We start from the raw sequence: 26,525 nt of genomic DNA on the forward strand, positions 1-26,525 counted from the left end.
AGGAAGAGAGGCTGAAAGAGGATAAGGTAGGGGCCAGATCAGACGAGAAGCATTCACACACAAAAGAATCTGACACATCAGAAGAGGGCAGACAAATAAACAGTGACAAGTTTTTAAAGTGCGTGTACACAAATGCTAGAAGTGTAAATAATAAGATGGGTGAATTAGAGTGCCTCGTGTTAAAAGAGGATATTGACATAATAGGCATCACAGAAACCTGGTGGAGTGAGGATAATCAATGGGACACAATCATTCCAGGGTACAAAATACATCTGAAGGTCAGAGCAGGTCATACTCAGGGGGGTGGGGAGGGGAGTGGCACTGTATGTTAAAGAAAATGTAGACTCAAATGAAGTAAAAATCTTAAATGAAACTGCATGTTCCATAGAATTTCTATGGATAGTAATTCCATGCTCTAATAAGAATATAACAATAGGGATCTATTATCGACCACCTGTCAAAGACAGTGATAGTGAGGATGAAATGCGAAGGGAGATTAGAGAGGCTATCAAAATAAAGAACTCCATAATAGTGGGAGATTTCAATTATCCCCATATTGACTGGGTACATGTCACTTCAGGACAAAATGCAGAGACAAAATTTCTCAATACTTTAAATGAGTGTTTCTTAGAGCAGCTGGTACAAGAGCCTGCAAGGGGAGAAGCAACTCTCCATTTAGTCCTGAGTGGAGCGCAGGATCTTGTCCAAGAGGTAACTATAACAGGACCGCTTGGAAATAGTGATCATAATATAACAAAATTTAACATTCCTGTGGTGGGAAGAACAGCTCAACACTGTGGCATTTAATTTCAGAAAGCGGAACTATGCAAAAATGAGGGGCTAGTTAAACAGAAATTAAAAGATACAGTGACTAGAGTGAAATCCCTGCAAGCTGCATAGACGCTTTTCAAAGACACAATATTAGAGGCCCAACTTAAATGTATACCCCAAATTAAAAAGCACAGCAAAAGAACTAAGAAGAGCCACTGTGGCTTGGCTTAACCATGTAAAAGAAGCAGTGAGAGATAAAAAGGCATCGTTTAAAAAGTGGAAGTCAGATCCTAGTGAGGTGTATATAGAAGGGAGCATAAGTACTGCCAAATTAAGTGTAAAAATGTAATAAGAAAAGCCAAAAAGGAGTTTGAGGAACAGCTAGCCAAAAACTCAGAAGGTAATAACAAAATGTTTTCTAAGTACATCAAAAGCAGGAAGCTGCCAAACAACCAGTGGGACCCCTGGACGATTGAGATTCAAAAGGAGCCCTTAAAGACGATAAAGTCATTGCGGAGAAACTAAATGCATTCTTTGCTTCAGTCTTCGTGGCTGAGGATGTTAGGGAGATTCCCAAACCTTTTGTAGGTGACAAATCTGAGGAATTGCCACAGATTGAAGTGTCATTAGAGATTTTGGAACTAATTAATAAATTTAACTGTAACAAGTCACCGGAACCAGATGGTATTTACCCAAGAGTTCTGAAGGAACTCAAATGTGAAATTGGGGAACTATGAGCTATGGTTTGTAACCTGTCCTTTAAATCAGCTTCTGTACCCAATGACTGGAAGATTGCTAATGTAACGCCAATATTTTAAAAGGGCTCTAGAGGTGATCCTGGCAATTACAGACCGGTAAGTCTAATGTCTGTGCCAGGCAAATTAGTTGAAACAATAGTAAAGAATAAAATTGTCAGGCATATAGAAGAACAAAAATTGTTGGGCAAAAGTCAACATAGTTTCTGTAAAGGGAAATCGTGCCTTACTAGTCTATTAGAGTTCTTTGAAGGTGTCAACAAACATGTGGACAAGGGGGATCCAGTGGACATAGTGTACTTAGATTTCCAGAAAGCCTTTGACAAGGTCTCTCACCAAAGGCTCTTACATAAATGAAGTTATCATGGGATAAGAGGGAAGATCTTTTCATGGATTGAGAACTAGTTAAAAGACAGGGAACAAAGGGTAGGAATAAATGGTAAATTTTCAGAATGAAGAGGAGTAACTAGTGATGTTCCCCAAGGGTCAGTCCTAGGACCAATCCTATTCAACTTATTCATAAATGATCTGGAGAAAGGGGTAAACAGTGAGGTGGCAAAGTTTGCAGACGTTACTAAACTGCTCAAGATAATTAAGACCAAAGCAAACTGTGAAGAACTTCAAAAAGATCTCACAAAACTAAGTGATTGGGCAACAAAATGGCAAATAAAATTTAATGTGGATAAATGTAAAGTAATGCACATTGGAAAAAATGTCCCCAACTACACATACAATATGATGGGGGCAAATTTAGCTACAGCTGATCAGGAAAAAGATCTTTTTGTCATTGTGGATAGTTCTCTGAAGACATCCAGCAGTGTGCAGCGGAAGTCAAAAAAGCAAACAGGATGTTAGGAATTATTTAAAAAGGGATAGACAATAATACAGAGAATGTCTTATTGCCCTTATATAAATCAATGGAAATAACTAATTTAGAGCCCATCATTTTATATGTATATTTGGGATTATGTTTTCCAGTGGGCTGCACTATATGTTATCCTGACGTTTAGTAGTGCTGAGATCCTGCATTCAGTAATATCCCTGCCCTTCCTCTCCCCTATCTCCACTGAGCTCCACGCTTATGTTTCCAGCTTCCCCAGGACTCTCTCTTTGTCTCTGGACCTGTCTGTCAGCAAGAAGCAGAGCCAGGGAGACTTGCCCTCTCTCTGGAGACTTCGATTTCTGGGACATGGATTTACTTTCTATGTGTTTTAGGAGACTTTGAAATTGAGTGTCTGTGACATTAAGCACAGTACAGTCTGGAGTGTTGAACAGCTGTTCCCTCAGTTCCCCAGGCTGGGGTGCCTTTTACACTGCTCTACTGTGAGAGCAGCCACTCCTGGGCAGGTAACACGCAGTCTCCAGCGTGTAACTCGCTCCCAGCTACACAGTTTTGAGTGCTGCTAGTCAGCAACTCCCGAATTACAGTACCCCACCGGAGAACCCCAGAAAATTCTCTGCTCCCAGACATCCCCCAGAAATGTGCATCTTGTCCTGTCCAGCACACTACTGAACAGTGGGAGCTCATATGAAATCTGTTATTTCATCAATGGAAAATGACAGGCTTGTTATTCCAAATGGAGTTTCCAACACACTTTAATCCAACCACACTGGTTAGATAAAACAATAAACCAAGATTGTTAACTACTGAAAAAAAAAATTTTTTTCCAGTGACTACAAGTAACGAGGCATAAAAGTCAGAATTGTTTACGAAAGAAATGCAAGATAAAACACAAACTAACATCTAAGTTAACCAGCTAAAACGGATTTAAAACAAATGTTTCTCTCACCATCTGCTGAGACAGGCTGGTTTTCCTTTCAGCCGGGAATCCCTCTAACCTGCCCCTGCTGCCCACATTCAGTTCTTCAGGAGTTGTCATGAGCAGAGGGAAAGGGGGGAGAGAGAGAGAGTCTCATGCATTTTCCTCACCTCTCTTTATAATTCAGTCCTTTGTACTAGAAACAAATCCAGTTCTCAGCTGAGTCATGGTGACAGGCTGTCATAGATATGAGCTTCAAGTGGTCCCTGTGATGGAATGTAAATGTCTTCTTCACACCTTCCCCCTCCTGGAGAATGGCTATTTGACCAGCTGTTTGCCTTGCTGTCTCTGAGGAACTTGGGGTTAGGGTTGCAACTTTTTCAGTAACATCATACTGTAAAATCTCATAACTTTACATACAATGTTGCTACACATTTTAAGGAGGATATTCAGTAGATTGTCTTCAAATGATACCTCACAAGCCATATAGTGATAAATGAAGGGGAGGGATCTCCCTTTTATAAACACCCAGCCAGCCAGATTGGTGTAAAATCCTTGGTGGTGTGACTTCTCTGCTTGCTTTACCTGTAAAGGGTTAACAAGGCCATAGGTAAAAGAAAAGGAGTGGGCACCTGACCAAAAGAGCCAATGGAAAGACTAGAACTTTTTTAAATGGGACAGTAACTTTCCCTTTGTCTGTTGTTCTCCGGAGAAGGCGACACAGAGTAGCAATGCTGTGTGTGGCTTGAAGCAGGTTGGAAAATTCATCTTCCATCCCTAGAAGAAATGTTTTGGACAGGGAAGTTTAGACAAACACAATCAGATTTATATTTTTTATTTTGGCTTTTGGAGCTCCTCTGTGCTATCCCAGATGCTTTTTTTTGCTTCTAAGGGTACGTTTACACTTACCTTCCTGGTCGACGCGGTGAGTTCGACTTCTCGGAGTTCGAACTATCGCGTCTGATCCGGACACGATAGTTCAAACTCCGGAGCGCGCGGGCGACTTCCAGTACTCCACCACTGCAAACGGCGGTGGTGGAGTCGACGGGGGAGCCGCGGAGTTCGACCCCGCCGCGTCTGGATGGGTGAGTAGTTCGAATTAGGGTACTTCGAATTCAGCTACGCTATTTCCGTAGCTGAATTTGCGTACCCTAATTCGAACCCCCTTTTTAGTGTAGACCAGGCCTAAGCTTTAAGTTGAACCCCCAAGAAAGCTATTTTGGGTGCTTACAACAATTGTTTCTTTTAAGATCTAGCAAAAGCCTAAGTTCCAGATTTATTGTTTTCCTTTTCAATTTTAATAAAATTTACCTCTTTTAAGAACAGGGTTGGATTTTGGTGTCCTAAGAGGTTTGTGCATGTTGTTTGATTAGCTGGTAGCCACAGCTAATGTCCTCTGTTTTCTTTCTCAGCTCTTTCCCGGAGAGGTGAAAGGGCTTGAGGCTACCCCAGAGGCAAGAATTCTCAAGTGCTCCTTCCTGGGTCCAAGGGTTTGGGTTTTTTTGCATTTGGGTGGTGGCAGCATTTACCAAGCCAAGGTCAGAGAAAAGCTGTAACTTTGGGGGTTTAATACAAGCCTGGTTAAAGGACAGGGAACAAAGGGTAGGAATTAATGGTAAATTCTCAGAATGGAGAGGGGTAACTAGTGGTGTTCCCCAAGGGTCAGTCCTAGGACCAATCCTATTTAATTTATTCATAAATGATCTGGAGAAAGGGGTAAACAGTGAGGTGGCAAAGTTTGCAGATGATACTAAACTGCTCAAGATAGTTAAGACCAAAGCAGATTGTGAAGAACTTCAAAAAGATCTCACAAAACTAAGTGATTGGGCAACAAAATGGCAAATGAAATTTAATGTGGATAAATGTAAAGTAATGCACATTGGGAAAAATAACCCCAACTATACATACAACATGATGGGGGCTAATTTAGCTACAACAAGTCAGGAAAAAGATCTTGGAGTAATCGTGGATAGTTCTCTGAAGATGTCCACGCAGTGTGCAGAGGCGGTCAAAAAAGCAAACAGGATGTTAGGAATAATTAAAAAGGGGATAGAGAATAAGACTGAGAATATATTATTGCCCTTATATAAATCCATGGTACGCCCACATCTTGAATACTGTGTACAGATGTGGTCTCCTCACCTCAAAAAAGATATTCTAGCACTAGAAAAGGTTCAGAAGAGGGCAACTAAAATGATTAGGGGGTTAGAGAGGGTCCCATATGAGGAAAGATTAAAGAGGCTAGGACTCTTCAGCTTGGAAAAGAGAAGACTAAGGGGGCATATGATAGAGGTATATAAAATCATGAGTGATGTTGAGAAAGTGGATAAGGAAAAGTTATTTACTTATTCCCATAATACAAGAACTAGGGGTCACCAAATGAAATTAATAGGCAGCAGGTTTAAAACAAATAAAAGGAAGTTCTTCTTCACCCAGCACACAGTCAGCTTGTGGAACTCCTTACCTGAGGAGGTTGTGAAGGCTAGGACTATAACAATGTTTAAAAGGGGACTGGATAAATTCATGGTGGCTAAGTCCATAAATGGCTATTAGCCAGGATGGGTAAGAATGGTGTCCCTAGCCTCTGTTTGTCAGAGGATGGAGAGGGATGGCAGGAGAGAGATTACTTGTAAAGCCTGTTAGGTTCACTCCCTTTGGGGCACCTGGCATTGGCCACTGTCGGTAGACAGATACTGGGCTAGATGGACCTTTGGTCTGACCCAGTACGGCCTTTCTTATGTTCTTATTAGAGTTGCACAAATTAATTTTTAGAATCCTGGCGGGCCCCCACTTTCTGCACTCGGAGTGACAGAGTGGAGATTCAGCCATGACACATACTATGAACAAAATTGATCATAATTTTCTAGAAGAGTGAACATAGGGGCACAGACTTGCACAGTGTCCGTCTGTGTGTTCCCAACATATATGTGTGTATTTCAATCCTTCACAAGCAAGGTGTTCGGCATCTTCAAACACCTGGGGAACCAGTCCTGGGAATTCACTGGTTTATTAAGTGACACTCTATGGAATTGAGAGACATTTTATATTATTATTATTTTATTATAAATACCAATATGATGAAATTGCAATGAATCGTGCTAGATATGCCATGTAAGGTGTCAATGAAAATGTTATGATTTTCCAAGTTTGATAATCTTGTGTCTATCTTTGTATTGTGAGTTATATATATGTATGGTATACCTGTATTCCAGACTTGTGTAGTGTTTCTGAGTGACACCCCCAGACATATTGGCATCAGTGCTGCCCAGCCTGTTCGATGGCCCATCCGGGGTCATCAGCTGTACAATGAACCCATTGAAAGGATCAAGGGGAGACACCTATTGAGTCAGCAAGACATGCAGGGATATGCCTGTGTACTGAGACCTCCAAGGCTTTTCCATGCCATGTGCTGTGAAGCTTGTGTTTGGGACACAGGAAGTAGAAGCCACTTGGCAAAAGGAATATAAAGGGCAGCTGCATCATCTCCATTTTGTCTTTAGTCCCTCTTCCTACCTCTGGAGCAACTGCTCTACAAACTGAACCCTGGAACAAAGGACTGAATGATGTGGGGGGAGGGATAGCTCAGTGGTTTGAGCATTGACCTGCTAAACCCAGTATTGTGAGTTCAATCCTTGAGGGGGCCACTTAGGGATCTGGGGCAAAAAATCATTACCAGAGAGCCTTTCAAGCCAGAAACTCACCAATACTGCTAAGAACCAGATATATAGATTTCTGAATGTATCTGACTGTTTTCCCATTTTAACAACTTCCTTTTTCTTTCCTTCTTTTATAATAAACCTTTAGTTGAGATGCTTTCTTGCTTATAAACCTTTAGTTTAGATGCTAAGGATTGGCTGGCATCATAGTATTCTGGGTAAGATCCAAACCTATACAGACCTGGTAATGTGGCTGACTCTGGGGTCAGAAGAACACTTTGTTTATGTGAGCAGAGTTTTTAAATAACCTCTCACTGTGCCGGACCTAGGTGCTGATTGGGAGTCAGAGAACTGGAATGCAGTAAAGGGGGCCGTGTGATGTCTTTTTTCAGTTTCTCGATAACCAGTGTGGGGGATCAGAAGCACAGTTTGTGACTGGTCGTTGAGTTTAACTTCAGTGTTAACCACCAGTTTTGGGAGCATCTGCTCTCCCTTTTTCAGCCTGCCCTGATCTTGGCATTTTCAGTGTGGACTGCCCCAGGCACACTGGGTCACAGTAAGCACTGAAGTTAAATTAATAGTGTTTTTTATGACACAGTCATATGAAATCAGCTGAACTCCTTTGTTTTCTTTTATCTGAGCAGCGTTTCCAGTTTCCAAACCTCATATAATCTCCCAGCTGGAACAAGGGGAAGAGCCATGGGTCCCAGACCTCCAGGGTTCAGAGGAAAGAGAGATCCTGAGAGCTCCCTGCACAGGTGAGGAAAGATTAAACCAACTCAGAATCTGTAAGTGCCTGAAGGAAACATCTGGGATGCCCTACAATGCCCTTGGAAGGTTTCTCAGTTCATTATTGTCCCTAGCAGGGGTCGTATCCTCAGGGTAAATATAGCTCATGGCTTCCTGTAGACACTAGCAGACACCAGGCAGTAGCTTCCTCCCTTTCCCCTGTGAGTTTGGATGGGATGTGAGGGCCGAATTGATCCCCTCCTCTCTCCTGTTTAGGGAAGAGTTTGGGGGAGTTCAGTTCCTGATTTTTATTTGACGTCTCTCCAGCACTTGTTTTGGTTTGGCCTTCCCCTTTCCATCCCTGTTTGAGGTTTCTGTCTCTATCACAGCAGGTGACGCAATGGTATGTGAGAAAGAGGAGAATTCTCAGCAGGAAAATGTTGAGAAAGTGGCTAAACACAGAGAATTATCGCAAAGATCGAAAAGGAATGTGTCCTGGAGTCATGAGCAGGGAAAATCCTGTGAGATTCAGCACAGACCAGAAAGAGAGCAAGGAAACCAGCCAGAGGAGAAAATGGGTAAATTTATTTCCTGTCGGGGAACTCAGAAAAGCGTCAAGGAAACCACAACACAGCAGGAAGTCCTCATGGGAAAGAGGAAAATACATGCACTGAGTGTGGAAAACCTTCACTTGCAGCTCAGCCCTTTCTGGTCATCAGAGAATCCACACAGGGGAGAGGCCCTATGAATGCAGTGAGTGTGGGAAAACCTTCACTTACAGATCAGCCCTTTCTCAACATCAGAGAATCCACACAGGGGAGAGGCCCTATGAATGCTGTGAGTGTGGGAAAACCTTCAATTACAGATCAGCCCTTTCTCAACATCGGAGAATCCACACAGGGGAGAGGCCCTTTTATTGCAGTGAGTGTGGAAAAACCTTCCCTTGCAGCTCATCCTTTTCTGTTCATCAGAGAATCCACACAGGGGAGAGGCCCTATGAATGTCATGAGTGTGGGAAAAGCTTTATTACCAGCTCAGACCTTTCTAAACATCAGAGAATCCACACAGGGAAGAGGCCCTATGAATGTCATGAGTGTGGGAAAAGCTTCTCTAGCAGCTCAGCCCTTTCTCAACATCAGAGAATCCACACAGGGGAGAGGCCCTATGAATGCCGTGAGTGTGGGAAAAGCTTCAATAGCAGCTCAGGCCTTTCTAAACATCAGAGAATCCACACAGGGGAGAGGCCCTTTTATTGCAGTGAGTGTGGAAAAACCTTCACTTGCAGCTCAGCCCTTTCTATTCATCAGAGAATCCACACAGGGGAGAGGCCCTATGAATGCCATGAGTGTGGGAAAAGCTTCACTAGGAGCTCAGCCCTTTGTCAACATCAGAGAATCCACACAGGGGAGAGGCCCTATGAATGCCGTGAGTGTGGGAAAACCTTCAGTCGGAGTTCAGGCCTTTCTAAACATCAGAGAATCCACACAGGGGAGAGGCTCTTTGATTGCAGTGAGTGTGGGAAAACCTTCACTTGCAGCTCAGCCATTTCTGTTCATCAGAGAATCCACACAGGGGAGAGGCTCTTTGATTGCAGTGAGTGTGGGAAAACCTTCACTTACAGATCAGTCCTTTCTCAACATCAGAGAATCCACACAGGGGAGAGGCCCTATGAATGCCGTGAGTGTGGGAAAAGCTTCATTAGCAGTTCAGGACTTTCTAAACATCAGAGAATCCACACAGGGGAGAGGCCCTGTTATTGCAGTGTTTGTGGAAAACCCTTAACTTGCAGCTCAGCCTTTTCTGTTCATCAGAGAATCCACACAGGGGAGAGGCCCTATGAATGCCGTGAGTGTGGGAAAAGCTTCACTAGCAGCTCAGCCTTTTCTGTTCATCAGAGAATCCACACAGGGGAGAGGCCCTATGAATGTCATGAGTGTGGGAAAAGCTTTATTACCAGCTCAGACCTTTCTAAACATCAGAGAATCCACACAGGGAAGAGGCCCTATGAATGTCATGAGTGTGGGAAAAGCTTCTCTAGCAGCTCAGGCCTTTCTAAACATCACAAAATCCACACCGGTGAGAGACCTTATAAATGCAGTGAGTGTGGGAAAACCTTCAATCACAGCTCACACCTTCTTACCCATCTCAGAATCCACACAGGTATGCGACCCAATGGAAGCAGTGAGTGTGGGAAAACCTTGTCTTGCCACTGAGCCCATGTGAGCCATCAGAGAATCTGCAAGGGGGATCAACACCATAAAAACCTCTAGGGCTATCACTACTTTAATACTTTTCCTGATTCCCACTTTTAAAAGCTGTTTGAAGCACCGATATCCCTCAGCTTGTCCAGATGAGTGAGTGGCCTATTTTTGCATTTTGCAGTTTGACCTCTTTGAGGTGGACTCATTTATCCTTTCTATCAACTCCATTCTCCCATGAGTAATTCTAGTGTGCCCTTCCTATCAGGAACCAGGGAGCGTCACATTTATACCATTCCTCCTATTGCAAAGTTATTGTTAGAGTCACCGGTGTTACAGATTGTATCATTGCCAGTTGTTCTCATGTTGTGCTGAAGAGCAGTTATCATGGGAACTTTTCATATTACATTTAAATGAAGAGCAGGGGCAGGAAAAAATTGTCATTTCAGCCTCTGTGATACTGGAAGGAGATGTAAAAAGCGACAGAGTCCTGTGGCACCTTATAGACTAAAATACGTACTGGAGCATAAGCAATATACAAAAACCTGTAGGAGAACACTTCAACCTCCCTGGACACACAATAGCAGATTTAAAAGTGCCATCCTGCAGCAAAAATACTTCAGGGCCAGACTTCAAAGAGAAACTGCTGAGCTTCAGTTCATCTGCAAATTTGACACCATCAGCTCAGGACTAAACAAAGACTGTCCCTGGCTAGCCAACTACAAAAGCAGTTTCTCCTCCCTTTGTGTTCACACCTCAACTGCTAGAAGAGGGGCCCATCCTCCCTGATTTAACTAGCCTTGTTATCTCTAGACTGATTCTTGCCTGCATATTTACACCCGCCTCTGGTAATTTCCGCTACATGCATCTGACGATGTGGGGATTCACCCACGAAAGCTCATGCACCTATATGTCTGTTAGTCTACAAGGTGCCACAGGACTCTTTGTCACATTTTGCAGATCCAGACTAAGGCCTGGTCTACACTTGTGGGGGGGGGGAACTTCTTACCTGTCCAGACGCCGCGGGATCAAAGTCCGCGGCTCCCCCATCGACTCCGCCACCACCGTTTGCGGTGGTGGAGTTCCGGAGTCGACGGGAGCACGTTCGGAGTTCGAACTATCGCATCTAGATTAGACGCGATAGTTCGAACTCCGAGAAGTCGAACGCTACCCGTCGACCCGGCTGGTAAGTATAGATGTACCCTAACAGAGCTACTCCTCTGATACTTGGAAGGAGATGGGGTGACTCAGAGATTCCCTCCTTCCCCATCATGGCAGAACTGTTACCTTTTGTCTGAGCCAGGCAGAGTTTATCGTCATCACATTCTACCCCTCCACTTCTCAAAGTGTCATGTGATGAAGAGTTCTCAGTTGTCTGTGCTTGGAGATGATGCTTTGACTTATTTAATCCTATGCCAGAGTTGCTATGACTGGTGAGAAAAGTATCAAAGACCAGGAAGGGGAATTCAAATGGATCCTAATCGCAGTGTGATCATTTTGAGTTTAAATCCCAGGTTCCATCTATTGGTAAAGCCACTTCTGGCAAGGTGGCTGTTTTTTCCCCCATTATGGCAATGCTAGGATACTAAACATGTTGTAAATAACATAACTGACTATTGAGACAGTTACTCACTGAAATATGTTTGAATGGTTCAGAGGAGAATGTGATGGGAGAATCTCTTGTCCTGATTCTAAATAATTAGATGTAATCTGCTCTGGAATTTCAGTTTACACGTTCATTGTCATGTATTTTATCTCTCTGTGATCTGGGTTTCTATCTTTCTTGATGGCTGTGTGGTCACACAATTAGATATTAGTTCAGCTCAGATTTATTGGAGAGTTTAAGACAAATGACCATTTGCTAAAGTCATCATTTCTCCCTTCAGCTTTGCTTTTTCCCCATCCTTCCATGATGATATGGAGAAAGTTCAAGTTCAATTCTGTCAGTAAAAGAGAACTCTCCAATTTACTGGCCATGCTAACAAAGACACAGCAGTGATCTAAAATCTCCACTTGGAAATTGTGAACAACAGCAGACCCCCAACTAACTGAAGGAAGTGCATATGATCACAGTGTAGTTCAATTGTTTAAATCAATATTGTCTCAGATGGCTATGTTGGCAGGAGAAGCTCTCCTGCTGATGTAGCGCTATTTACATAGGAGATTAGAGCTGTGTAACTATGTTGCTCAGCTATATCGATTTTTCACACCCCTGAGCAATAATTATACCGTTAAATGTCTTTAGTGTAGCCCGGACAGTTTTCTCCTGTGTTGTCTGCATTTGTATCACTTCTCCCCTACTTCCTACTACTTTGAAAGATTTAAAGTGTGAAAAGAGAGGTATTTTTCCTCATGATGCTAACATTCCCACATAGGAGACCCCTTCCACCAACACGCCTGGCAGAGGAACCAGAGATATATGAACTCACAGAAGTGTTGGGACAAACCACAACTTGAGCTAAGGTTCAGTTGTTGGCAATGGGGATTAAAAGAAAACTAACATATGTGACCAGAATTTGTGATCTTTGAATATATTAGTGTTACTAGTGAAAATGAAATCATAGGTGATGTTATTGGTTAGAGTAAGAGACAAGTTATTTGATGATCTGAATTATTTTGGAAAACTGAAAGTTGTCTTGTGTTTTTTTTTCTTTTTTTAGTTGTACAGGAAATGATGGTTAATCTTCAAAAGTTAATTTGATTTAATTTACCCCCTGTAGTGTAAACCTGGTAGAAAACCTCACTCCAAAGGTTGGGATGGGAGAATAGGTGTTAGAAAGAGTGTATAAGAGAATATTGGGTCTGTATAGGTTTTATTTTTTTGTATTTCAGATAGAGCATATTTTGCTTAGCTTCAAAGTCAATTTCTATTAAAAGGAAAACTACTCAGACAACTTGTCTCCTTAAGTTTTTACCCACTTACACTGTAAGTGTCACTGACTTCCCACTTCTCTAATTTGCAAAGGAAAGGCCTGACATCTGTCATAGGATGTGTCCAGCAGGTAGGAAAGCTGCAGTTGTCAACCATCAATACCAAGGAAAAGGCTGAAGTCCACTGCCTTCATATCTAAAAGCCATCCAGAGGCTGGTCTACACTGAAAAACTATGTTGACATGGCCACATATCTCAGGGGTGTGAAAGATCCACTCCACTGAGAGAAGTAGTTAATGTGACCAAAGCCCCAGTGTAGACAGTGTTAGGTTGTCAGAAGAATATTTCCAGTGTTTGAAGGGTAGACACAGCCTTAGACAGATTGATCCCCTCTGGGAAGCGAGTCATGACATCAATTCCAATTTTGACCCATCTCCCTATATGTGAGAAATCTGCTAGTATGGAGTGCTGAGCCAGCTGTCCGATCACCTGGTTCAACTGAGGGAAAAGCTCTTAGTACCCATCAGTCCAAAGACTGAGAGAAATGTTGAGTTCCAACCATTGTCATTTTAGTATATGATTGTTCCTTTCTCTATTTTTTGTGTTGTCCTTTCTGTTCTGTCAGAGTGTGACTGTATAACTCAGTGCATGTGTGATAAATGCTCTTTGGTGCCAATTGGCAGAGAGGTCAAAGTAATTCACAAGAAACTCCTGCCTCAGACCTGACAAACTCATCACACCTAATGCACTGATTTTTATGATATTTATCCAGGAAGCATAGCAGTGAGATCTCTACTGAAAGCTTGTAAATTATTGTTACTCCTGATCACTGCAAGAGGTGTGTATGAGTCCTATTGAAGGAGTCATGTAAGTATATGGAAAATTATGCCCATATGGTATTATCATGAAAGTGAGTCACCCCAATTAAAGGTCTTGTTGGGAATGGCCTATTCAAGTGGGAGGGAATTGTCACCCGTCCCTTGCTAGCCAGTTATGCAATGTGTTGCTGCATTGTCAATCTTTGCACCAGCCCAGAAAAGCCAATGGAAAACTATCAAAGACAAATTATAGACATCGAAACCCTGTGGAAGTGTAAACGACAATATGACAATGAGGAAATGGTCCTTTCTGTGAATATACACAAAAGACTGATTCATTTTATAACAGGGTGGAGAGAAACACTCTAGGTCCATTCACCAAGGAGATCACTAATGACCAGTGGTGCTTCAAGAAAGGCAGGGCCCTGGCTCCTAGGGACTAGCAGTCACTGCAATAGACTGTCACCTCACACTTCAATCTACTTAGGTAGGAAAGGTAACTATTAAAAAGTGTAGGTTGCATTTTGTGATTTTGTTTTGTTGGTAACAGTTGGTTTCCATCATTCACATTTGTTTGTTTAAATCTCTGTCCCTTGTTAAATAAATGTCCCTTTGTTCAATAACTGTGCTCAAGTGCTGTGTGTGATCCAGTAGCAGTGGGCTACAGTAAAACTGGTAACCTGGGATGTACAATTGCTTCGGGCAGAGAGGATCTGGGATTTTTCTGAGCCCTGGTCTACTCTAGGGGAGGGAATCAATCTAAGTTACGCAACTTCAGCTACATGAATAACGTAGCTGAAGTCGATGTACTTAGATCGACTTACCATGGTGTCTTCATCGCGGTGAGTCGACTGCTGCAGCTCCCCAGTAGACTCTGCCTGCGCCTCTCACCAAGCTGGAGTACAGTGGTCGACAGAAGAGTACTCGAGGATCGATTTATTGCATCGACACTAGACCCGATAGATCGATCCCCGCCCACCAATTCAGCAGATAGTATAGACATACCCCGAGTATCTGATGATTGGAGCTGGACCCCAGAGGGGGACACATTGAAGGAACTCAGGGGTTAAGGTGCCTTTATTGTCAATTGTTAAGGTTGCTGTAGCTCAGAGGAGGGTGCTTGACTGTCTGACAGGCTGGTGAGTTTGGTCATTAACATCCAGCTGCCAAATGCAAAGTCCCTCTTCCTCGTGGCAGGTGGCCACCAGGAGATTCACGGCCCTCAGCACCCTGAGAAGGGTCACAATGTGCATCTGTGTTGAGCCACACAGGGAAAGCTCCCTATAGAATAAAACTCTGCTGTATGAAATCATGGAACATGTGCTCTTCGCTCTGTGAAAGCACATAAAGAATCCAAGTGCTGGAGGGTAGGGTTTGGGTCCAGAGTGACCTAGACAAATTGGAGGATTGGGCCAAAAGAAATCTGATGAGGTTCAACAAGGACAAGTGCAGATTCCTACACTTAGGATGGGAGAGTCCCATGCACCGCTACAGGCTGGGGACAGACTGGCTAAGTGGCAGTTCTGCAGAAAAGGAGCTGGGGATTACAGTGGACAAGAAGCTGGATATGAGTCAATAATGTGCCCTTGTTGCCAGAAGGTTACCAGCATATTGGGCAGCATTAGTGGGAATGTTGCCAGCAGATTGAAGGAAGCGATTAGTCCCTTCTATTTGGCACTGATGTGGCCACATCTGAGTACTGCATCCAGTCTCCCCTCCCCCCCCCACTACAGAAAGGATGTGGACAAATTGGAGAGTGTTCAGCAGAGGGCAACAAAAATTATTAGGAGACCTAGGCATATGATTTATGAAGAGAGGTGAGGGAACTGGAGTTATTTAGTCTGCAGAAGAGAAGAATGAGGGGGGATTTGATGGCAGCCTTCAACTACCTGAAGGGGGGTTCCATAGAGAATGGAGCTCGGCCGGACGACAGAAAAAGGAGCAATGGTCTCAAGTTTCAGTGTTGGGGTCTAGGTTTGATATTAGGAAACACTTTTTCACTAGGAGGGTGGTGAAGTATTGGAATGGGTTCCTAGAGAAGTGGTGGAATCTCCATCCTTAGAGGTTTGTAAGACCCAGCTTGACAGAGCCCTGACTGGGATGATTTAGTTGGGGATTGGTCCTGCTTTGAGTAGGGGTTGGACTAGATACCTCCTGAGGTTTCTTTCAACCCTAATCTTCTATGATTCTAAGTAGCTGCAAGTGTCTCTTTGTGGTCACATCTGTAAAGACACTAGGAATGGGCAACGGGATGGATCACTTCATGATTACGTGTTCTGTTAATTCCTCTAAAGCATCTGGCTTTGACTGCTCTTGGGAGATAGGACACTTGGCAGGATGGACCGTTGGTCTGACCCAGTCTGGTTGTTCTTCTGTTTTATGTACAGAAATGAGGCTCTTACAAAGCAGAACTGGGGGGAGGGGCTCTAAATTTAAATCAGTGTTAGAGAGAAATATGTTAAAACACCGTGAGACTCGATGTACGGAAGAAATAACACATGATCCCCATCTCCTTCCCCAAAGCCTTAGGTGGGGATTAGCTGCCAACTGCTGCGGCTGCTGCTCTGAGGGGAGCGGTATAAGTTGTCTGCCTGTGGGTGCGCCCACCAGCTGGTTCTTCTGGGGCAGACGGTGAGTTGCTGGGCAGGAATGGTGCATCAGCTGGTGTATGAAATACGAACAGGGATCTAAAGACTCTACACTGGCCTCCAGTGGGGATTGAGGATGCTGAGGCAGTGGAATTTCAGCATCAGAGTCATCAAGATTCAGAGCTGCTTGGGGTGGAGAGGAGGGGATGACTCCACTGGATTTTTAGTGCATCCCCCTAACTACTCGCCCATGACAACCTGGCTTTGTCATTGCTCTGTGGTTCTCCTGTTGCTCATTCCCAGCTTCTGGAAAACAATGGCTGGGGACACCATCCCTGCCCATCCTGGCTAATAGCCATCGATGAACCTATCCTCTGTGCACTTCTCTAGTTCTTTTTTGAACTCTGTTCTAGTCTTGGCTTTCACAACATCTTCTGCTAAAGAGTTCCCCAGGTTAACTGTGCATTGTGCGAAGAAATATTTCGTTTCAAATCTGTAGCCTATTCATTTCATTTGGTGACTCCTCCTAGTTCTTGTGTTATGAGAAGGAGTAAATAACACTCCCCTTGGTCCTTTGAAAGACGATATGTGAGCCCCCACCTCCCTGCCCCACCTCTCATGTCCAGGGAACAACAGGGATATAACAACACGGCAAACAACAAGGTTCAAAGTCAATGCACGTGGAGAAGTATCTGCTGTTTCATTCCTTACATTCCTGTCCCACTGCATGGCCATTTCCTTTCCCTCCTTTCTGTTAAAAGCTTTTGTGTTTTGCACAGAAACATCATTTCCACAGGAGACACCCAGGAGTGGGGGCTGCATTCCTGTGCCAAACAGTCACTAGAAAGGAGGCAGACAAAGGCCTTTAAGATGAGGTTTCCATCGCTGTCAAAATATCATCTCCTCCTTCAGCTCACTGGCAGCCTGAATTTCTTCCTTATCCTACCAGAGTCTTGTCTGGACTCAGCACTATCCAGCCCTCTGTATGTAGTGGGCAAAACCCACAAACCTTGTCTTTAAAACAAGCCGTCCCCTTCCTTCTTAGGGAAGATTTTTCTATGATTGAAATTGAGCTTCAGTTCCTCTCCTAGGGGCAGGTTGGGTGTGGGGTCAGCTCCCACTGAGATCTGTTTTCACCTTTACCCCCTAACTCTGCTCCCAGCTGTCAGGCGGCTTCCAGCCCATCCACCCTGCTTACTAGCTCCATGGTCACGTGTAACCCCTTTGCCAGCACACGTAGCCTGCAGGAAAGCTGCTCCCGCCAGCTGTGTTGGTGGTATAGTGGTGAGCATAGCTGCCTTCCAAACAGTTGACCTGGCTTCAATTCCCAACCAATGCAATAATGGCTTTTCTCTTTTGTTGGTTCCTTGTCTGGAAGTGGTTTAATTTCAGTCACATTGTGTTACAATCACATTATCAATAGAATGAGACAATAAGTGTGTCAAAGCCGAGCAGGTCACACAGGAGGGAGTAATACAAGGGGCTGGAATGTGTCATCTGAGAAGACAGAACACTTGGAAACCTGCATCTCCCATCCCCTGGCTTCCGTGTGATGATTCCAGCTGCGTGAGCTGTTTGTACCATGTTCCTGCATGATGGGGAAATAAAGTTTTGAGTCAGTTTTTGCTCCTACAGATTCCTTTGCTGTTACAATTATATTGATATCAACAAAAGGGAAGCAAAAAAACAACAAAAAAACCCACCCAACTTGCAATACAGTTAGGGAAAGAGAAGATCAGGGGTAAGCCAAACATTTCAAAATAAAAGTTAATGCTAAAATGGGAGCCGGGGGAGAGAGATCAGGTATGTGGAGAGCCCCTTGATATTTGAAACCTACATCTACCCAGCTTTCTGAACACCTGTGAGGAGCAAGATGGAGTTGGGACATCTTCAGTCATTGATTGTCTCTCTGTGTTCTCTGTCTTTCTTCTCCCCCCATTATTCTTCTCCAGTGTCTACAGCATTCAGGAAAAGCCAGAGTTTCATAGATTCATAGACTCTATGACCGGAAGGGACCTCGAGAGGTCATCGAGTCCAGTCCCCTGCTCTCATGGCAGTACCAAATACTGTCTAGACCATCCCTGATAGATATTTAAATATTTTACTGTCTGCAGCCACAAAGCGAGAAAAATTACACTTCTGGTTCAGAGGCAGTGCACACACGTAAGAATCAATGGGCTTTTAATTCCTTAGGTTCTGCCACCATATGCTGCTTCCATTTCATTTCAATCTTTCCCCAAGATTTCTCATTGTGCACAGCAACATTACACCCTTGGGAGAGAGTGGACCAGAGGCTGCATTAATTTAACCTACAAAAACAAACAAATAGAAATGTAGATTAGATTAGAATAGAAATGTACTCTCCAGGTTCCTCCAGCCCAGGGGTTGGCAGCCTTTCAGAAGCGGTGTGCCAAGTCTTCATTTATTCAGTCTAATTTAAGGTTTCGGGTGCCGGTAATACATTTTAATGTTTTTTAGAAGGTCTCTCTCTACAAGTCTCTATATTATATAACTAAACTATTGTTGTATTGTAAAATAAACAAGGTTTTCAAAATGTTTAAGAAGCTTCATTTAAAATTAAATTAAAATGTTGATCTTACGCCGCTGGCCTGCTCAGTCTGCTGCTGGTCTGGGGGTCTGTTCACCTAGGCTGGCAGTGGGCTGAGTGGGGCCTGCGGCCAGGACCCCAGCTGGGAAGGGTCTGGCAGCCAGAACCCCAGACCGGCAGCGGGCTGTGCAGGGCCAGCAGCCGGGACCCCAGACCAGCAGTGGCTGAGCGGCTCAGCCCACTGCCGCTCAGGGGTTCCATCCTCCGGCTCCTGCCAGCCGGAATCCCGGCTGCCGGACCCGCTCAGCCCGCTGCCGGTCTGGGGTCCCGGCTCTGCCCACACAGTGGGTACCTACCTTCTCCCTGGTTCTGGCCCATTCTCTTCCTCTCTCTGCACTGAGCTGAGGATGGGAATGGACTGAGCACAGGGCTGGGGATGAAGGGTCTGGCCAGGGGCTAGAATGAAGGAGGGGGCTCAGGGTTGGGGCAGAAGTTTTGGGTGTGGGGGCACTTACCTGGGGAGCTCCCATTTGGTGTGAGGGGTGCAGGTGGGAATGTGTGCAGAGGGGTGCAGGAGCTCCCGTTTGGTGCTCAGGGTGGGGGGTGGGGATGTGCGGGGTGCATGGGATGTGGGGAGGCTGGGGATGTGGGAGGTGCCAGAGTCAGGGCTGGGGGCATGTGAGGGGGTGCAGGTGTCAGAGTAGGGGTCTGGGTGTGTGGGGGTGCCAGAGTCAGAGCTGGGGTCGGGGGTGGAGGGTGAAGGAGTCAACAGAGGGCGGGTAGTACAGCGCTCAGGGCAGGGGCCTGGGTGGGGTGTGGGGGTGCAAGGCTCAGGCCAGGGGCCTGGGGGGGCATGGGGGGGGTCAGGGCTCCAGGCAGAGGGCTGGGTGACTGCCCCCCCGAACTCCCTTCCCCCCCGCTCCTTGTCCCGACTACCCCCTCCTGGGACCCCACTCCCTATCTAAGCCTCCCTGCCCCGTGTCCCCTGACTGCCCCCCTAGGACCCTACCCCCTACCTGTCCCCTGACTGCCCCAACCCTTATCCACACCCCCCGCACCCAGACAGAACCTCCCGGACTCCCATGCCTATCTAACCGCTCCCTGCCCCTGACAGGACCCCCGAACTCTGGACCCATACACCCCAGCCCTCTGCCTGCCACAACCACTCTCCACACCCCTACCTCCTGACAGCCCCCAGAACTCCCGACTCATCCAACCCCTCAGCTCCTTGTTCCCTGACCCCCAGAGACCCTCCCACCCTAACTGTTCCCCCAGGACCCTCCTTGATTCCTGTTCCCTGACTGCCCTGTCTCCTATCCACCCCCCCACCCCCTAACAGACCCCGGGACTCCCATGCCCCATCCACCCCCCCCGGTCCCTGACTGCCCCCTCCAGAGACCCCCACCCCAACCACCCCCCCAGGATCCCACCCCATCCAACCCACCCTGATCCCTGTCCCCTGATTGCCCCCGCTTACCCCAACCCCAGCCCCGGACCCCTTACCATGAGGCTTCCTGCTCATTCGGAGCCCGGCTGCTGCGCACAGCCCCGCCCCGCCCCTCAAAGTGCTGTGTGCAAGGCAGCAGGGCGCTGGATGAGCGGGGAGCTTCTTTCACTCCCCACAGAGCCAAACGCTGCCCCACGGGAGTGCGGAGCCCCGGCCCCCAGAGCGCTGCACGCGCGGCGGCAGGGCTCCGGGGGAAGGCAGGGGAGGGGCCGGCAAGTTGCTGTGCTGGCAGGATTTTTAATGGCACACTGGAGTCCCGGCAGGCCCCAGCGTGCCATTAAAAGTTGGCTCGCGTGCCATCTTTGGCACGCGTGCCATCGGTTGCCGACCGCTGCTCCAGCCCAACCTTCTGCTGATGCACCTCAACGCACGGCTATAAAGGGTTTGAAGCTTTCATTGCTTAAGTTCCAGGACCCTGAGGGATTTCAGCTCCCCTTTGTCCAGAGGAAACCTTCACCCCACTCACAACCAGGTTCTTGTCCATGGGATCACTGTAGGGGGGGCTGGGTCCCTGTTTGTCTAGTCTCTCTATCTAGGACAAGCCAGGGCGCCTCTACAGAAATCCCTGGCACACCCACATCTTGAACACTGAGTGCAGATGTGGTCACCCCACCTGATAAAAGATATATTGTAATTGGAAAAGGTTCAGAAAAGGGCAACAAAAATGATTAGGGGTATGGAGGAGTTTTCATATGATGAGTGATTAATAAGACTGAGACTTTTCAGCTTGGAAAAGAGATGATAGAGGTCTTTAAAGCAATGATTGGGTTGGAGAAAGTAAACAAGGAAGTGTTATTTACTCCTCTAGACACAAGAACTAGGGGTCACCAAATGAAATGAAGAGGCAGCAGGTTTAAACCAAACAAAAGGAAATATTTCTTCACATAACACACAGTCAACCTGTGGAACCCTGGGGCACCTAGGATTGGCCACTGTAAGAAGACAGGCTACTAGGCTAGATGGACCTTTGATCTGACCCAGTGTGGCCATTCTTATGTTGTGTGCTTGTGAACTGGGGTGTATGAGCACCCAGGGCCCTCTGTGGAGCTGCCCTTCTTCTATCTCTCATGTTTCATTGACTCCAGCCTTTTCTTCTATTCAGCATCAGCATCATTGTAAACAAGCTGCCCTCACCTCCTGTCCTCTGAGAACCAGAGTCCCCTGTCTTGTGTAAATCACTGACCTCCCTCAGCACTGACTGCCCCTCCATGGCCTTGTCCCTCCCTCTGTGCTGATGGGACCCTTCTCTCCAGTCCTTCCTCATCAAGCAGCTCAGTGGATGGGAATCTTAGAGTCACCCTGGTGCTTTAGGAGCAGAACCCCCCCGAGCTTCCATGCAATTGGCACTTTGCCATCACTGCTCAGGACTGTAACCTGTGCAGGGAGACTGGCTGGGCCACATGCCAACTGGGCATGAGCAAAGCAGCAGAGGTGAAAGGCAAACGTGGGGAGTGAACCCAGGGCCTTATACATGCGAATCAGGCACTGTACCACTGAGCCACATCCCCAAACAGGCCTTCTTTGCTGACTGTTACGCTCAGAGCCGGCCTCTTTCCAACGCATCCAGTGGGTTATAAGCTTCATGGGAAACCCTTTCCCCCCAGTCATGCTCTCGTGCAGGTTGCTGGTTCTTAGGGGTCACTTTGCAGCAGGGCCAGATTTGATGTGTGGGGCAGAGAATGTGTGTGCCCTGGACTCAAGGTTAGCTCAAAAGAAAAAAAAAAAAAGGCAAGGGAAAAACTGCTGGCTGGGAGCTAAATATGCAGGACAAAGGGTTGGGATTCTTCTACGCTCAGATTTGTTACGTAGCTGGCAGTCTCCCAAATGATGGTCTGTTCCTTCCCTCAAAATGCCGGCTAAGCCTCTCCTTTTCAATTTAAAGCTCCATGAAAGGAAAAAAAAATGAGGAAGAAAGCATAGAAGCTATGGATGTAGTTAAGAAAGGACTTGGAGTGATAAAAGACCAAAGGAAGGAAAGTATCAATGTTTCTGCCTGGTTTTAAACCAGGGATCTTTTGCAAGTTAGGCAAATGTGATAACCACTACACTACAGAAACCAGCTGCTGTCAATTTTGGGGCCCTTTTCTAAGGCTTTCTCAGTAGCTGCTACACCAGTTGATTTGCCTTTGAAGAACAGGGAAACAAAGGGCACCAAGAACTTATGTTTTTTGGATGAGCCAAGAAAAGGGAGTAGCATTGTCCCCCTCGGGCAGCCCCTGTTCAATTCCAGGTCAGAAAGCAAAACTCTTCTGCAAGAATATCCAAAAAATATTGTGTTTCACTTCACTTCATAAGTACAGTTGTGTGGCAATTAAATGATGACTCTAAAGTTTCATAAAAGCAAAGAACATTAAACAAAATAGTCTGGGAAATACGGATGTATCTGAGAAAATGGCTTGGAATGAAGGAAGACAAAAATTGATGGGTCGAGAGAACAGGCCCTGTTTCCCCCTGGTTTGGAGCTTCTCTCACAACTACTGGAATAGCAAAGCTAAGCAAATGGGGTTCTATTGTTGCACAGGAGATTCAAGTGAGGCCATTTTCTCCAGATAGAATTAAATGGTCATGTCAGGAGTGGGATTTGAAGCCACATCTCTATGCAGAGACCAGAACACCCAAGAGATAGGGAAAAAAGAGTCTTAAAACTGGCACTTTAGACCAGCCCACCATCCTCCTGCTACAAAAAACATGACTTATCAACCCTAGTTTTCATTAATAGTTGATGAACTCTTTAGGGAGGTCGAGATGGCACATCACTTTTAACTCCTAGAGACCTTCTACAGCACAGCTGAATTTTAGACACACTCACCCGCACCTAAAGTTACACATTTCCTGGAGCTCCATGAGTTCTGTGGTGTTGTAATCTCCCTGCTCGCGTTTTAAGTGAACAAAAGATGGGTGCTGGCATTCTGAGAAAGTAATGGTGAACCTCAAAATCCTGCCCTGTGGGCCAGACAGTTAAGCAACCAGCACCCACAACCTCTACCATGATAGCATCCTATCTAGGAACAACTCACTGATCAATAGCTGGGGTGTGAAATCCTCATTTCTTTGTTGTTCTATCACTGTAGTCCCCACTTTCCTATTGCTTGTCTGTATAATCTCTGTCTGGTGCTGTGATTCTTTCTGTCTGCTGTATAATTAAATTGTTGGGTGTAAACCAATTAAGGTGGTGGGGTATAATTGGTTAGATAATCATGTTACACTATGTTAGGATTGGTTAGTTACATTTCAGTAAAATGAGTGGTTAGGGTATAGCTAAGCAGAACTCAAGTTTTACTATATAGTCTGCAGTCAGTCAGGAAGTAAGGGGGGAATGGGGATGGTGGTAGGGGAATTGGAATTATGTTTTCTAAGGGGGGGAATAGAAACAGGGAATGGGAACAGGGACACAGGCAAGGCTCTGGTGTCAGAGCTGGGAAGGGGGACACTGAGGAAGGAAATTGGAATCATTGCTTGCTGGAAGTTTTCCCCAATAAACATTGAATTGTTTGCACCTTTGAACTTTGTGTATTGCTACTCTCTGGTCATGCGAGAAGGACCAGGGAATGGGAGGGTGATAGGATATACCCTCTAACAAGTATGTCTTTCAGGGTGTGAAAAACCCCAGAACCCCATGGTTAGATAGTGCTAAATGAAAGGAAAGATTGTTCTGTGAATGTAGCTATTACAGGGATGGAAAACCCCTCCAGTCACTGTAGCAATGGTCTTCGCCACAGTGCTATAGCAGGATTTTAAGTGTAGACAGCCTCAGAGCAAGACCAGATCTGGCTCCAGTTTGGCTCTGTGGATGCTCCGGCACTAAGACAACAGTAATGACAATATACTAATGCATCTGTAGCTGGCAGGATTTGAACCTGCGTGGAGAGACCCCAGTCAATTTCTAGTCCATTGGATTAACCAGCGGTAGTTGATTATTTTATCAAGAGCCAAATTTCTTGGTCAAGGTCTAGTCAATGTCTAGACACCAGAGAAAATAATAAGAAGTATATAGAAAGATTTTGCAGTCACTATGGGCATAACTATGATGATTGTTTCGTGTTTCACTCTATATATTTGGCACCACTGCCTTTCCCTTTAGTCTTGTAGTTTACCAAGGGTAAAACTAAACATCTCTTCAGATACCAGGGAGTGTTTGTGTTCATTCCTGCGAGCTACACAGGGGTTTCATGTAGCTGCTTTCAATCCTCCAGCTCTGCCGGGATAAGTAACATTTCAGGCTGTCACTGAACTGAAGAGGGGAGATCATTTTTTGACAGGTTATGCCTCCTCTTAAAAGTGTTTGTCTGGCTGGCAGCCCTGGTTCCCAGGTCTCTCCTGAGGGAAGAAAGTTTCTGTGCAAAATACTAAAACTTTTAACAGAGAGGAGGGAAAGGTGATGGCCACATGATGGGGCCAGTGTGTACGACAACATGGTTCTTTTATGTGGGATGACTCTGAACACTGACTGATCTCCACTCCCTTGGATTTGAAGAGATGTTTAGTTTTGCACTTGGGAACCTGTAAGGCTGAAGCAATGTTATGGATGGTGACACTACGACTGAAGGGTTATTTAATGTTGTAAAATTGTTAAAAACTCTTAGCTTAAAATGGAACTGCCTGTTATTAAAGGCTGGTTTACCCACGTCAGTTCCATAAGCTCTGCTAGATACACCCTGGATTCTCTCCTGCCTCGGTGGGAACTGGAGGGAATCGTCCCCTGCTGCCCTTGGCTCCAGGCTGGTTTTTCTGGGGAAGGGACGTGGAATTGATTTGTTTGCTGTTGAGAAGGGAGCCGGGCCAGTTCTCAGGGAACGAGAACTCCCAGCATCTTCCCAGCCCAGCCCAGGCTGCTGCCCTGTCCCAGCCTCTGTTCCCCTGGGGGCCTGCGTGTTTGACTCTAGAGCAGGCCGGGAGCAGCAGCTGAGGCAGAGGACAGCCTGGGCCGGGCAGATGCTAGGAGCAGAGCACCAGAGGCCTCTACTGGCTCCCTCCTCAGCAGCAAACAATCAGTCCCCACCCGCACCCCGGGACAGCAGCCTGGCGCCAAGGGCAGTGCCCAGTGGGGGTTTCTCTTTTTCCTCTTCCTGGGTTGAGCAGGGACCTGGGGGTGTTTCTAGCAGGGCAGTTGGAACTGAATTGGGGAACCAGCTTTTAATAACAGGCAGCTCAAGTTCAGACTAATTTTGTTACAATTTTCTTTATAATGGAAAATAATTCAAAAGTAAACGGGCAGGAATGATTGGAACTCTTTTCTCCTGGGCATAGAAAGAAACGGCTTTTTGGCTTTTCATGATACGGGAGTCAGGTTCGTTCACTGTGCAGAAGCAACGTGCTCAGAAGCCTATTGTGTTTCATTTCTTAGGTTCTGCTGCCATCGTGTGACCATTTCCTTCCCCTCCTTTCTGTCCAAAGCGCAGAGCCCAGTTCCTCCAGGGAGAGAAGGACATCTTTCTTCTTTCCTTCCTCAACAGCCTCCTTCTCTAGGGAGCCCTTTGCTGGGGTCCGGGTGGGGAACAGCCGTTTCTGAGGATTAATTTCACACCATATTTGGTGTTGATATATAGATTTTACAGCCAGATTAGATCATTAGATACCTCTGCTCTGACCTGATTCAGAACAGAGTCCAGAGAATTTTATCCAGTGACTCCTACAACCACCCCAAGATCTTCTGGCTGAATGAGGAGGGTTCATTCAGAAAGTCATCGTGTTTGGATGTAAAGGTATGAAATGATGGGGAAATTGGCCCCTCTTTCAAGTTTAAATGTTGTAACTTCTACATCTAGACCGGGGTGGCCAACCTGAGCCTGAGAAGGAGCCAGAATTTCCCAATGTAACTGCCAAACGTGCACCTTTGTATGCAACTACTGAGTCAGTTGTGAACCTTCCCATCATTATCATTATCCCTTCGAAATGATGATGGTGATGGACACTTGGCTCGATATCCCAGTGTGCCCTGGACGTCTACAGGTTGCATTAGCCAATCCAACCATTCGGCACTTGCAGATGGGCACCTCTGTATTGTGCCTGAGTCTTGTACAGCTATGAAAGGCTGGTAGATGCCGATATTTTCCCCTCTTTTTAACCAGCACTAATACCAGGCCAGGCCAGGGCTGCGAAGAGAGAGAGAGCAGCAGGTTTCCCCTATTGTTTCCTGCTTGCTTTTTCTTGACTAGCTTCACCTCTGCACCAATTTGCACTTTTCCTGTGTGAGCCTGGCTAGCTCAGTTGGCAGAGCATCAGACTCTTAATCTGAGGGTCCAGGGTTCAAGTCCCTGGTCAGGTGATAAGCTTCTCACTGTGGTTGTAAAAATCTGACTTTCAGGCACCTTCTTTGGTGTTACT

General features: G+C 45.8%; 1 protein-coding gene and 1 non-coding gene across 2 annotated transcripts in view; both read left to right on the forward strand.

Annotated features, from left to right (window-relative positions):
• The window catches only part of LOC120375640 (zinc finger protein 850-like), a gene marked incomplete at its 3' end in the record, with an annotated part of 811,498 nt that overhangs the window by 459,371 nt on the left and 325,602 nt on the right, over nucleotides 1–26,525 (forward strand). The window contains exon 3 of the mRNA XM_039496417.1: nucleotides 8,374–9,831. Coding sequence (XP_039352351.1) covers nucleotides 8,374–9,831 — 1,458 coding nt within the window. The remainder of the gene's footprint in view (nucleotides 1–8,373; nucleotides 9,832–26,525) is intronic.
• Nucleotides 26,394–26,466, forward strand: TRNAK-CUU. Its single transcript has one exon. It is a non-coding gene; the product is annotated as a tRNA-Lys (tRNA).

The sequence above is a fragment of the Mauremys reevesii genome, linkage group 12 (genome assembly GCF_016161935.1).
Source record: "Mauremys reevesii isolate NIE-2019 linkage group 12, ASM1616193v1, whole genome shotgun sequence".
Taxonomy (NCBI): domain Eukaryota; kingdom Metazoa; phylum Chordata; order Testudines; family Geoemydidae; genus Mauremys; species Mauremys reevesii.